We start from the raw sequence: 14,830 nt of genomic DNA, 5'->3' as shown, positions 1-14,830 counted from the left end.
ATCCATACACATGATTGCATTATCTATTGCAAAATGATTAAGTTCATTTAAACACTGATTTTACACTAATAGAGAATTTAAAACACTGATTGTATATTTTTTGAAATGACCACAATGTATGTGAGATAGTAACATATCTCAAACATAAATTTGGTCCTAAAAACATCCTAAATTTAGTGTCATTTCTATAGGTCACGGTCAGGAGGCACTATGGTACTCTTTCATGAGAATTCTAACTTCTACACTATCATGGTATTTCCTTCCAGTGATATACAAATGACTAAGAAAACCTCATAGACACAGACTACAAATAATCCTCCACACTTAAAAGATGTGAGATATAATTAAATGTAGAGTGATTTGTATACAGAATAACAAAATCTTAAATTGACTTTTGTTCACATATTGCCATAATAGTGCTAGACAAAATTAAACCAAAGAATCACTTGTAAAATACACCCTTAATGTAAGTATTATTTTCCTTGATCCTGTTTTTAATCTTTGTCTATAACTTACATCATAATCACATACTATATATGTCTACATCTTATATCATCAAAATTTATGTTGACTAAGCAATATAACTGAATAGCAACTTTTTGTTAATTAAATAGCAAATAATAGTATAAATAAGCAGAAAATGAGTTTCTTCCTCATATGGTTGAACAGGAGGAAGACTGATAAAGCAACAAGACATGAGGGATTAATTATTTGAATAATTTTTTCAATTATAATGATTCAGAATACAGCGGAGTAAACTCATGGCGTGATTCATCTTTGAATGTCTTCATTTTTCAACTATGCTTGACCACAATGCAAAAAATACATCACCATGGCTCTCATATAACATTGATTAAAAAGTCTATCACTGAAAGTCTCTTCTTTCATTTTTCTTAATATAACCATAAGAAAATTCAAAGAAAAGGCCCCAAATTTGCAACTGTGCGACTAAATGTACGCAGGACTTTAAAGATGAAAAAAACAATGTCAAGGGAACATTTTCCTCCTGTCACTTACATGAGTGATGAGGTATGAGAACCAAATCAGCAAAGAAAGTAAGGATGTTCTTTCAGTAATTATTTCTCTGTTAAACCACTAAAGATGGGTGTTTAAAAGTACAGCACATAAGCAAAGTGAAATGTTTCTCAATTCCAGTTAGTCCCAAAGCAAAATTAATCTGGTAAATTCTTTGAGAGAGTGTGAGGGCAGACTGTCTAGGAAGCACCGAGTTTCGCCCTTACCAGCTCTTCTTTCAAGAACCTACCAAAGAGCAAGTCTTGGGAGAAAAAACATATCTTATTGAGGTAGAATCTGGATGCAATGATGGGAAGAAAAACTGCAATACCTTGTTCTCCAGGACACACACAGTCAGAGGCGACTAGGGTATGAAGAACACCATGTTCAAGTCCAAAAGCAGTCACGTCTGAGTTTATACCTGTCCTTAATCTTACCTTAAATTTCCCCAAACTAAAAATATCAAGGCTATCTATTTTCCTTAAAGTACATTTCTGGGAATTCCCTGGTGGTTAGAAGTCCATGCTTCCACTGCCAGGGGCATGGGTTTGATCCCCAGTTGGGGAACTAAGATCCCCACAAGTCATGCAGCATGGCTAAAAATAAGTAAAGTACATTTCTGATTCTTCACATTTTTTCTTACATTTGGATTTCAGAAATTCAAAATGATTGTGAAAATAAAAGTAACTGATCTATAACAACATTTTTCTCTTTTAGAAATATTTTTCTATATTTTTTCAAAAACACTCAACATCACCCTTGTGATGTTAACTGGACATTATAACGGGAGGCTTTACAATTTATGTACTTAAATGGCATCATCAGTGTGAACTTGAGCAAGATCTAATCATCACTCCCCTGCTTAATTCTGCATGCCCAGGGTTGAGTTATTTAGCAAAAATCCAAATAATCCATTTCATAAAACTTTTGTGAAACCAAAATGAGAAGTGACACCCAGCTCTACTTCTGAGACCTAATGCCCTATTCACAATCGTCCCATTGAAATCTCACTCTAATTTTGGAAAATGTGCTTTCTAGGGTCTATAACAAGGAATAACTCTGCAGGTGTCCTACTCAAACCAGCAGGCCAGGAAGGCCAAGAATTTAAACTTACTGAGTATATGGGAGCCTGTAGAACAGCCAACACTTGGTGAAAAATCCTGAGACATTACTCAGAATGAGATCATTAAGGCATGCCACTAATCTTAATGTGACTTTATTCTGAGCGTGCAGAAGAAAAAAAGGCAGGACTATGTAACTCTGAGACAAACAAGAATTATGTTCCCTGTGCTGTTGGGAGTGAATGTATAAATGTATATAAAGTCTTTGTTATTTTAAAAGAACGAAATTGAACTTCTATGCCCTCTTCCAGATAAAGGAACATCTTTTCAGTGATTTAAATCATAGAAAAGGCAACACTGAGGATCTTAACTGAATAAAAATGGCAGAGTTAAAAGAATTTCAGGATGATATGCTGGTTACCTCTGATCCACCGGTTTAAGGTTGAAAATAGCCCCGTTAGCTTGACATTTGTTTTAGGACATTCACTGGGAAAAATAGGAGCAATACCAGGGAGAAGAATTAAATAGAAACATCAAATTAGTTAATCAAGACTCCTTACTACTAGATGCCAAGAGTAAATGTCCATAAGAGAGTTAAAGTAAAAATACCCTTGGAGAAGACTGGCTTATGAAAGTCACGCAAGTGGACATTTGTGTTTGTTTTCTGATTATTTCAAGCAAGTTTACAATAAATTCACTTATCTCTTTAGTACCATTTCTAATTTATCAACTTACATCTCTGCAGAACCATTCTAAACACTGAAACATCTCACTGATTTCTCTTAAGGAAGGTCCGATAATAGAACATTCATTAACCTCCATTTTGACTGCTTAGTATCCATGCATTGCTGATTGCTAAATGTTGTGAATATCAATTACATATACCTCTATATACCAATTATATAATTATATAGAGGTATATACCATTATATATTGGTATATAGAGGTATATGTTGAAAGAGGAGTGTCTTTGTGGCATTCCATTCTCTATATTACATCGGCTACATTGGCGAAAAAAAAAAAAAGGCGGGGGGTGGTTTCCACTGGGAGCTCCAAAAGGAATATTGATTCCTCTATTACTCAGTATTCCCTGTTATTCTATTTCACATCTTCATAGAGGATGGATAGATAGCTCTTTGTCTTGTATAGTATCTTATTATCATCTCTGGCTATTCCTCCAGAGAAACCATTAAATCGATGGCTGCAAAAATAGCGTCCTTTCTCCCAACTCACTCTAAAGATAACTGTTGGTCATGTCTTGGCACATGTTCACTCATAGACCAGTAGTAATAAGGAAAAGAGGCAGGAATCACAATCGAAAGGGAGTTCCTTAAGGGAAAAGATTTTGTGCTAAATTCAAAGATAACTAAGTCCCGAAAGATGTATAATGTTTTGAATTTTTCTAAGAGTTTTAACATTCTCCTCCGGTCTGTTTCCCATGCCCTTCTTCCCACATTCCTCTTGTTCATCATTAACAAGGTATGATACCTAAGTAAACGAAAACTTTTAAAATTGACCCTTGTCCCTGTGATATCAAACTGATTTATACAATCTGTAAGACTCAAGGCAAATATTAAATACCTTCTCATACAACTTCAAGATTCCCCCAAGCACACAAATACATACATAAGATACCAGTAACTTGGAACCGTTTTTAATGTGAAAGATTTATACCAGGTAAATCAAAATTATGAAAGTGACATGTGGCTTCGGCTTTACATCTTGAGATTCATATGAAAGTAAATCATTATCTCATCATCAGATGTGAATGACACCTTGGCTGGGACAAGACGGGAGTAGATGATGTCTTATCCTCTCGCTCTTGGAGAAGTTATAGTACTTACGGTTCCCTGTCACTCAAGAGTAAGCAATGTCCTGTCCATCTGAATACTTATTTTTTTTTAATCAAGAGGAATAAAATATAGCTAACATCTGGTTCATGCTATTTCCACTAAAGACATTACAGGTCTGACAGGAAAATGACCACTTCTCTCGTGTTCGTTCAGGCAACAGGATATTTGTATTGAGAACAATTAAACACATCATTTCTTAAGTTCAAGAAATCCTCTTGAATATCCTATACCTCTCTTTCAGAACATTTATTAGAATAGTAAATAATTACGTAATATATAAGGTCCCTGAAGGCAGCAGCTGTTTTCTTCACCCATATATCCCAGGCATCTTCAAGAAGGTTTGAAGCAGAGTGGATACATAGTAATACATGTTAGATTATTAAAAGAATTTTAGTAAATTTAAAGTACCTTCAACTCACTTCAGAAAGCAGATAGTAAATGTCAAATAAGTGTAATAAAATTTTTAAGACTCAATGAGCAGAAATTATATTGAAATCTTCAAGAAACAGAGACTTGTTTCTTGAAGAACTTGTTTCAAAGTCATATTCTTACTTTGGAAACTAACAGTTTATCCAGCTTTAAGCCATCATTTTCTCATTGTGTGCCTAGTGTAAATAATACATTCACATAATGTGAACAACAGGATAATGTCCAATATTAGTCAATTTAAGAATCTGGCAAATGTTCAATATGATACAAAGTGTGAAATATGAAATCATCTGACATTTGATGTTAATTCTTTGAAGTACTGGGAACCTGTTCAGTGGTCACGGCTCACAGAAGAGAAGTGCCATTTTGTAAAGATTTTTAGCGCAAAAAAAAGAGTATTAAGCCCTACCACATGCCAGACCCTCTCCTCCTAGGTATACAAAACAAATATCTTTATCAGTAGGTGCCCTGGGAAGGGATAGGCTACAGCTCCAGGATTCTTGGGCTTCCCTGGTGGCTCAGCTGGTAAAGAATCCGCCTGCAATCTGGGAGACCTGGGTTCAGTCCCTGGGTTGGGAAGATCCCCTGGAGAAGGGAAAGGCTACCCACTCCAGTATTCTGGCCTGGAGAATTCCATGGGCTGTGTAGTCCCTGGGGTTGCAAAGAGTCAGACACTACTGAGTGACTTTCACTTAAGCAAATATTTGGCAGAGGATAGTAAGTGTTAAGAAGAAAAACAAAACGGGGGTACAGGTGGCCCCATAAGCTGGAAGTAGAGGAAGCATATTTTGTTCAGGGAAGTTCTAGTTTACACAGGAGATTGAACATTAACCAGTTCTGTAAGCTAATGTCCATCGACAGATTATTGAACTCTGCTCAGTCCAAAGAAAATTAGGCATGAGAGTAACAGCGCCGAAGGATTCATTCATCCCTACTCCTTAGTTCTGCATAATGTCGACTGTCGTTGGTTTAAGCCAGACTGAATCCAATAATGAGACCACAGACATTTGCCTCCCAGGGAGAAGAATTAGAAAGTGCTATTATGACTACATGAAAAGTGGCAGGTCACAGATTTAACACTTGCTTTATGGAAGAGCTTATGCAGTATAAATGGGCATGATAAATTTCTATTTAATCTTAAATTTGCAGCCTACTTTTAAAGTACTATTATAAAACCAATTAGGTTCAGTTTATTTAACAAAGTTTTCTGCTGCTACATAAAATAGCTCATGGTAGTATGTGTGTGTGTGAGTGAAAGAAAGTTCTTCTCTAAACCCCATCTTTACCATTGGCTACCTCCTGCATTTTACCCGTGCTCAAAAAGTTGAGAATTTAAGAATATTCTGTGTTAACTGTTTACTGATGCCTGTACTTCCTATCGGAGAAGGCAATGGCAACCCACTCCAGTACTCTTGCCTGGCAAATCCCATGGACGGAGGAGCCTGGTGGGCTGCAGTCCATGGGGTCGCTAGGAGTCAGACACAACTGAGCGACTTCACTTTCACTTTTCACTTTCATGCATTGGAGTAGGCAATGGCAACCCACTCCAGTGTTCTTGCCTGGAGAATCCCAGGGATGGGGAGCCTGGTGGGCTGCTGTCTCTGGGGTCACACAGAGTTGGACACGACTGAAGCGACTTAGCAGCAGCAGCAGCAGCAGTATTTCCTATAGGAAAAGTGTAGCCACAATAATCAAAATATGCTCTTCTCACAGATCCCTCATGGATTAAACTTACTTTTCATTACAGATAATTGACAACTCATTTTCCCTTGATTTGAAAATATAGGAAAGCATTTCCATTGTCATTTTGCCCCAGAATTTTCTTGTCAAATGCCTGGAATTCTAGCTTTATTCTGTGAAGATTTTTTAGGAGTAGTTACTATGATCAATCATTGGCATCATTAACCGAACATTAATGTTAAAGTCCTCACATTATGTTAAATGTTCTTTGACTGGATCAAATATGGTAAACACGAGATTTTAATTCATCTAGGATAATCACTCCAATTTTGTACAGCCCTCCTGCAGGCTCTCTCCATTTGCTTCAAAAAGTGAAATAGGAATATTTAAACTAATGTTCCTTTATGTGAACATTCACACAAATACATATGTACAAATTTAGGAAGTGGAGGAGAGGAGAATAGAAAATAGAGCAAATGCTTAGTACCCCAGAGGTGGGGCAGAACTGTGCCAATGAGCAGAGCACTTGGAGCAGGCCCAGGTCCCAACCACACTGTGCCCCAGCATGGCATCAAATCTGAGCCTAGTTAGAATTCTCTGTCTGTGTCTGAGCTCCACCGTCAGGAGGACATGGGAAAGAGGAGCCGTAGAGTTGATTCCAGTTGGAATATGAGAAATTAGAAGGTATCCAAAGAAATGGTGAGGGGACTTCCCTGGCAATCCAGGGATTTGGACTGCACTTTCCAATGCAGGGAGTGCAGGTTCAATCCCTGGTCAAGGAACTAAGATTCCGCTTGTCTCACTACCAAGATGCCAGAACATAAACAGAAGCCACGTTGTAACAAACTCAGTAAAGATTTTAAAAATGGCCCACATCCAGAAGAGAAAAAAGAAATGGTGACAGAGAAGGATGACGGGAGACGAGAAAATCAGCCTGTGTGAGGGGCCAAGGACATGGATTCAGTCAGGCTGGCAGGCCGCCTTGGTGCTGACTTTCAGCTCTTCTTCCCCATTTGCCACTCAGCTTCTGGCACACTACATCAGTGGAGAGTTGGTTTTCCCTCTGAAGCACCACTCTAAACCCTAATCGTTTCTCTTAGAAAAGTTCTTCTCAATTAATTTTATGACTTTTGTTACAATTAAAATTGATTTTTATCCCTCACTCTTTTAGTCACTGTAGGAAGTCACCCTGAGAACTGAAAACCGTGTTACTATGACCGGGAGACTGTCTAAAAATCAGGCAGAAAGGCACTAATGAACCTTAAAAGATGGGACCAGCCTCATTTATATGTTCTTTCATCTATTGCTAAAGAGAAGATTTAAAATATTACTATGTAAGGTTTATTTTCCAAGAGCATCAATATTTTGGCACTGGTTAATGCTTTCTCTTCCTTTTTCCTTCCAGGAGCCTTAGCTGCCAGCGGGTGACTCTGCATAAGAACATGTTTCTGACCTACATTCTGAACTCTATCATCATTATCATCCACCTGGTTGAGGTTGTGCCCAATGGAGAGCTCGTGAAAAGGGATCCGGTAGGCACTGCATGACTTGTTTTTAATTTTATTTTTAAAGATACAGTCTCTGTAACTGGGCTTCCCAGGTGGTTCAGTGGTAAAGAATCTGTCTGCCAATGCAGGAGACACAGGTTCAATCCCTGGGTTGGGAAGATCCCCTGGAGAAGGAAATGGCAACTCACTTCAGTATTCTTGCCTGGAGAAGTCCACTAACAGAGGAACCTGGCGGGCTACAGGCCATGGAGTTACTTGAGTCGGACATGACTTGGCAACTAAACAACAACCTCTGTAACTAGTGAACATGGTGTGATTGTCTTACATATGCAGCTGTTTACATATATAATAATATTTACTTTTACAGTTGAGTTTTGCATTAAGGCATATATCCCTGTGTAATTTTTAGAGGTATCAGTTACATGCTATAGTAAAGGGCTGGAAATAATTAAGTTAAAGCCAAATAAGATTTATACCATCAACCATGAGTTGTCATGACTAATCAATAATTTACTAACATCTCAGGGAAGTTCGCTGAGCACACACACTAGGTGTTATAAAGTAGTGCTTTGCGGTGGCCCCAGTGTGTCACTCATGGGTTACAGGTGTGTGTAGCTATTAATTGCTCATCATTCTGGGGCCTGAATGGCCTTGGGCCAGTCACTTCAGCTGTAATGCATTTACTCTAGTGGTTCTTAGAAATTTTATCATGGCTTATGTCTACATGACTTTAAAAAAGGTTTGCATGTCCCTAGTTCACACGCTCTCACCTCCCAGTCTCTGCTGGTGGCCCCTTTGAACTGAGCCTAGCCAGAAACCAGAGGATGAGGAAGCCCCGAAGGATATGCACCCAGCGGTTTCTCTGGGTCCTGGGGCAGAGTAGAGAGTGCATCTGAAATCACAAACCGAAGTTATCCAGCACACAATGAATGGCCATGGGATATTTTCCTTCTTTCTTTCTTTTTCTGTTTTTTGTTTCCCTGCCTGTGTTATGCAAGCATCTGTAGATAGCCTCATCTTTCAGAACTGGCACTTGATGGCTTTGCCAACCCAATGACAAAAATGCGTGAAATCTGCCCAGAGCGTGCATCCTGTGTGACAGTGGTGCGGCATGGGAAAGCAGCTTAATCTGGCTTCTGATGGATCACAGTGTTAATAACCTTTGCAGTGTGAATACATCCAGGAAGGCATTATGATCTATCTTTTCAAACCATGGCATCTGTGATTGGGACAGAGTCCTGACTTAGGTGCAGAATGGGTTTTATCTTAATGAGTTTCCTTTTTTTCGTGTCAACTGATTTTAATAATAGTAATCTCATGTCACTTAATCCTCACAAGACCCCGGTGAAGAGTGGATATTATCCCCATTATTAACGAGTAAATGGAGGTTCAGTGAAAGCACGTGTCCTCCACACTATGGATCATTAGAGGTGGGGTTTGAACCCAGACCTGTCTCACACTGAAGCCCAGCCTGTATCCTCTGTGCCGCATGGAGCTCTTGTTTATCTTGATTTCTTTCCTTAGGAAGATTGTTCTTAAAGATACAGACAGCCATTTCAAAGGGACGGCTGTCTGTAATTAAAGATGCACACTGTAGTTCATTAAGGAAGCTCACCCCCACTAAGATTAAAACAGGTGTAGAGGAAATTCCCTAGTACCTTCCAATGTAGGTGATGCAGGTTCCAGAGAACTAAGATCTCACATGCCACAGGGCAGCTGAGCAAGCCCACAACTAGAGAGCCTGCATGCTGTAATGAAAGATCCCACGTGCTGCAACTAAGATCTGATGTAGCTAATAAATACATAATAGATAAATGTTTACAAAATAGAAAAATAGGTGTAGAAGCCATTAACTAAGACTATCTCAGCGAAGAAGATTCAAATTTGGAATTCTCTATGAAGGATGAAATCCCTGTTGATTGGCAATTCCCTAATACAAAGTAAAATGTTTAAAACTTGGGGAAAACAAAAACCTGAGAAAGTTACCATCTGTTCAAAGTAGGCCAGGGAATGGCACTTTGGCTATTGAATAATTAGCACATCAACCTGGGAGCAGTGCTCAGTCAAATGATGAGATAGCACCAATTTTTAAGTAGACTCTCTCCCACCTCTCCTGTGGGGGTCTCACACCCCCTTGTCATGCCTCCACCCCACTCTCTGGATGTTAGAATAAATGGGGCCTCTCATCCATGATGAGATGATACTTAACCTGTTATCTTCCTGAAATAGTATAAATTCAGAACTTTTCTGAGTTCCCTAATAAATTGTAGAAGCCATTTCACCTTACCCTTCAAATGAGAACAATAAAAACTGCGCTGTTTACTTCTAAGGGGTTGTTCCAGAGTCCCAAAGACCCATAAAGCTTTTAAAAATTCTCCAGTGTGTGCTATTGCAAGCAATTGCTCCCAAGGTAACTGCTAACCCCGTCCCTGTGGCTAGCGCCTTAAGTCTCTGCACACGGCTTTCTTGACCAATCTGTTACTCTATTCATTGTCTCAGTATCCTAAGTTGTCATTGGTGGATGTTTTCACTTTCATAGTATACTTTAGGGACAGACAAGCCTAGGTACTCTGCCAGTCGACACGCACAGCTGCCTCCTAACCACCACCAAGCCAGCTCAGCCCTGCCTTGCAACTCCACTATTGCCTAGAACCTTGTAATAATGCCTGGAAGCAGGTACCTAGGGACCTGGCTTAGCCACGACACAGCTGATTCCCTGGGAGAGTGTGAATGTGAGCATAGAGGAGTGGGAAATTAATAGAAAGCCTTCTTCTGCATGTATGGAGTCAGGGGTGGCCCTTTCACACACAGTAGGCATTCTCAAAGTGATGTAAGTTTGAAAAATAGGAAAGAAGTTCATCTTTATAGTAGGACCTAGTTCTCCTAATCAATACATTTTTAACCTAACAGGCTTGGTTTTTGTTGTCTTTTGTAGCTATGCAAGAGCAAACTTCCTAGGAAAAAAGCTGTAAAATTGTTGAAAGGTAGAATTTCATCCAATTAGTCAAATATTGATTGAGTGCCCCAAACTCAAATTTTAGGCTTCAGGTTGAACTACATTCATATCATTTGGGGGAAATACCTATTGAGGACATTCTCTTCACAATCCCTGGAAATACACCCAGCCTCACAGGGAAACAGCGTTGTGTGTCTTACAGCTGCGGATGTGAGGCTCTGCCATTCATTTACCTGTTTCAGTGTGTGTGTGCATGTGTGTCTTTTTTTGGTAGAAAACAAAGGAGCAAAACATCTGACTATTTTACTTGGTATGCCTGAATGAGAAATCTCCTTTCCTCTGAGGTTCAAGTGAGAAAAAGTGAAAGTGTTAGTTGCTCAGTCATGTCCGACTCCACGACCCCACGAGCTGTAGCCCACCAGGCTCCCCTGTCCATGGAATTCTCCAGGCAAAAAATGCTGGAGTGGATAGCCATTCCCTTTTCCAGGGGATCTTCCCAACCCAGGGATCGAATCCAGGTCTCCTGAACTGCAGGCAGATTCTTTACCCTCTGAGCCACCAGAGAAGCAGAGCCACCAATCACAGCCCACTTACAGTGGTAGATGGGGCATATTATCGTGTGTGAGCACACACTGCCCTCTTTCACGTGTCCAAGTGTCTGGTCTTTCCAAGGGACAAACTCTGAAAGCATGTGTCTTTCACCAAATAAATAGCATAGGCTAAAAACAAACGACCACAAAGACAAAAGTCAACCATGTTTGTAAATTGTGAAGCATACACTTGGCCCAAAGCGGGGGAAAAAACAAGGAAATTTGTTTTCAATACTTTCTCTATTTGAACACAGCTTTTGTTTTCCAGTGAGATTTTGATCCATCTCTTATCTAACAAACAACACAAGACTGCTCTCTCAGGCTGGTATAATTAGTTCAAGAAAGGGCAGGAAAGAACTCTCCAGTGGATATAGCTTGGATGTTATTCATCCTCGAAACTGCTTATTTACTAGTTCCAAGAGAGACACAGGTCTGAAACTTTGTATTGAATCTCACCTTTAAAATGCATATTCTATCATAAATGCTATCACAGAAGTTCAATTTCTTGGGGATCTTTTCCCATCCAAAAGACTATTAAAGTAAATTGCAGTTGAAACTGCACATGCAGGCGTTAGGAATAAAGAAGATTTTGCTGTTGTAACATATTTGAACATACAGATCATAAACCAGAACAAGGAAAGGTTTAATTCGATTTAACTAGAAAATCCCCATCTCTCCCAGCAGTAAATTCCCCACCTCTAAAAAGACAGAGAAAATAATATCCAAACACTGAGCATCATATCATCAGCATATTATTAAGTCATGTGTAATTTTAAATTACTCTAAATTATGTGAAACATTGCATTTTTCTTGAAAAACTGACATTCCAGAAAACGTTAGACTCAGGTCCTCCCTAGCTGAGAAAAGTGGAGATAATAAACAAAAACCCAAGAAAGGAGAGACAAACAAAGAAACTAACAGAAGAAACTTTTGAAAAAGGGAAGTTATTAGATATTGTCAATCTATAAATATTTATTAAAAAATTGAAATTAACATGAAAAACACAACCAAAGTCATAAACTAGAGAAAAGCACATCCATTAGACTCCATCTGTCTGTGATTCAAACATATGTCTCTTTCCTATAAAAAATATATATAATTTTCTATATAGAAAAGAATATATACTTTTTAAAGACTTTCTTTTTTAAGCAAACTAAAGGCAGAATTGTGGATTTGTTTTTTTTTTCTTAATTTTGACCCAATTCTCAGGTCACAGAATCAGCAGTTTAGAGGCAAAAATATTTTCCTTCCCAGTGCCCATGGGGACATATTAAAAAGAAAGTTATTTCTTGTGAAAGGAGGCTGCATCACCCCAAATGTTTTTATACTACTTCTGTGAGGGTGTATTTAGTTGGGGGCCAAAGAAACCGTGTTCTTAGTCCTCAGCAGGGAATCCCAGTGGGCTTCTGGTCCCTTTTGCATCAAAGTAGTCAGTCTATTCCAGTGGAAGTTTTTTGGTTGGGCAGATTCTTTCCAGTAAAACCAAGAGTGAGAATCTTCTTCCTTCACACAACTTTTTTTTTTAAAGTTAAACTCAAAATTACCCATGGAATAAATAAGGGCTGAATAGATCCTCAGTTTATTGAGTGATATGAAAATTGCCCATTGTCACTTGTGTCATTTGAACATTTCATTTCCATAATATCTAAAATTTCATTTTCTTGTTCTATCTGCTTGTTCAATGATCTTCATGTAGGGAGTCAGGAGGCAGAATTAAAAGCATTGTTCTTGCTGCATCTAAAGGAAGCTGGCAGCACCCTCATCATTTTCTAGAAAGAAATGTCTCTCTGAACTTTTTGTCTGAGTCCGAAAGGGGACAATACAGCAAGATTAGTTTTTGCTAGGAACCTGAGCATTTTGTACCTCAAACGCCAAAACAATTGGGTCACATTTTCTATAGCCTCTTATATAATCAAAGTTAAATGAGCCCCAAGTTCTGAAAAACAAAGCGGATTTCTTCTAAGTCTCACTTGTTCAGGACAGTTGGGACAACGGACTAGGTCAGAATTTCATCCTAGTCCCAGGAAGCTCAGCTTGGAATGGATGCTCAGAAGTGAAACCAAGGGTGCAAACTGACTTCTCCTGCCCAACCTAGAGGAGCCTGGTGGGAGGGTGAGCTTCTACACATGAGGGAAGTGACGGCAAAGCTTGGGGGATGAGAGATCAATGGCCAATAAAACTGTGTTGGAATTATCCATTTTGGTTCCTATGAAAGATATTTGATTGAGAAAGAATAAGTATTATGGATTTGAGGAACAGTGCAGAGAGAGTGATGCCAAGACGTAGTAATGAAGTGAGGTATCTTACCCTGGTTACTTATGAGATTTCTCTTGACTTATATAAAAACACCAATAAATGGTCTTTTAACCAAGACCATATGGTACAGAAAAGTATAGAGGATATCCTTATTCTTTTTAAAATGTATTAATTATAATCAACCACATTCCCATATGGCTGTAAAGAATTTATTCTTAAGATGGCTATAAACATCAACCCAGTTTCTCTCATCTGACCCCTCTGGGTGATACCTCTGCACAAGAAATTAGTGACCTACAAACGGTATCTTGCGGCATGGTTTTGGTAGTGGGTCTTCATCTCAGTGTTTGCCCTTGTTTTCCCTGCTTTGAGAAGACTGTTACGAATTTAGTGCAGCACTTCTTCCAGATGGTTTTCATTCTTAAAAAGAAACTTTCAGCTGAGATACTAGAACTTTTCTTTCCCCTCTTGATCTATTTTTTAAAACTTTTTATTTTTTATTGGAGTATAGCTGATTAACAATGTTATGATAGTTTCAGATGAACAGCGAAGGGACTCACCCATGCATATACATGTAACCATTCTCCCCCAAACTCCCCTCCCATCCAGGCTGCCACATGACATTGAGCAGAGTTCCCTGTACTGTACAGTAGGACCTTGTTGGTTATCCATTTTAAACACAGCAGTTTTTACACGTCCATCCCAAACTCCCTAACTATCCTTTCCTCCCATCCTTCCTCCTCCCTACATCTGCAACCCTAAGTTAGCTCTCTAAGTCTGTGAGTCTGTCTCTGCTTTGCAAATAGGTTCTTTTGTATCATTTCTTTTTAGATCCTGAATATAAGGGATGTCATATGATATTTGCCTTCTCTGTCTGACTTACTTCCCTCAGCATGACATTCTCTAGGTCCATCCATGCCGCTGCAAATAGCATTATTTCATTTTAATGGCTCAGTAATATTTCATTATAATATGTACCACATGTAAATACTAGAAGTTTTGTACACTCCCTTGGGATATGTTGGTTAACTGTCAGAAAGCTGTGGAGCAATAGTCAATTTTATATTTGCTGTGTTTAGGTGGCTTGCTTCAAATACCATAGCATTGTTCTTGCTAAAGCCCAGGATCGCAAATCCCAACTCATCTACTTACAGATTACTCTTGAGCCAGTTACTTAATCTCACTGTGCTTCACTTTCCTGATAATGATAACAGTAGTGCCGTTCTCAAAGCGTTGCTTATGAGGATGAAATGAACCAATACATCTAAAATCTGTAAAATTGAGTCTGACGTGCAGGAACTCTCAAATGTTAGCTATTATTATTTATATTATAGTTGTTACTATTGTCCTGGCCTTAAGCACTCATCATCTTCTAACCCTGGTACCAAGTTTCATTTCTGTGTTACACAGCATGGGAGATACGGAAACTCAGAGCACGTGTAAGTGAAAGTTGCTCAGTCATGTCCGACTCTTTGCGACCCCA

At 38.9% G+C, this 14,830-nt stretch overlaps 1 protein-coding gene across 2 annotated transcripts in view; it reads left to right on the top strand.

Annotated features, from left to right (window-relative positions):
* Positions 1 to 14,830, top strand: part of CALCR (calcitonin receptor) — a 42,870-nt gene that overhangs the window by 14,131 nt on the left and 13,909 nt on the right. For both annotated transcript variants that reach the window (XM_068973200.1, XM_068973199.1), the window contains exon 6: positions 7,443 to 7,569. In XM_068973200.1, coding sequence (XP_068829301.1) covers positions 7,443 to 7,569 — 127 coding nt within the window. The remainder of the gene's footprint in view (positions 1 to 7,442; positions 7,570 to 14,830) is intronic.

The sequence above is a fragment of the Capricornis sumatraensis genome, chromosome 5 (assembly GCF_032405125.1).
Source record: "Capricornis sumatraensis isolate serow.1 chromosome 5, serow.2, whole genome shotgun sequence".
NCBI classification, from domain to species: domain Eukaryota; kingdom Metazoa; phylum Chordata; class Mammalia; order Artiodactyla; family Bovidae; genus Capricornis; species Capricornis sumatraensis.
The sequence above is the reverse complement of the archived record's forward strand: the minus strand, read 5'-3'. Positions and strand labels throughout refer to the sequence as shown.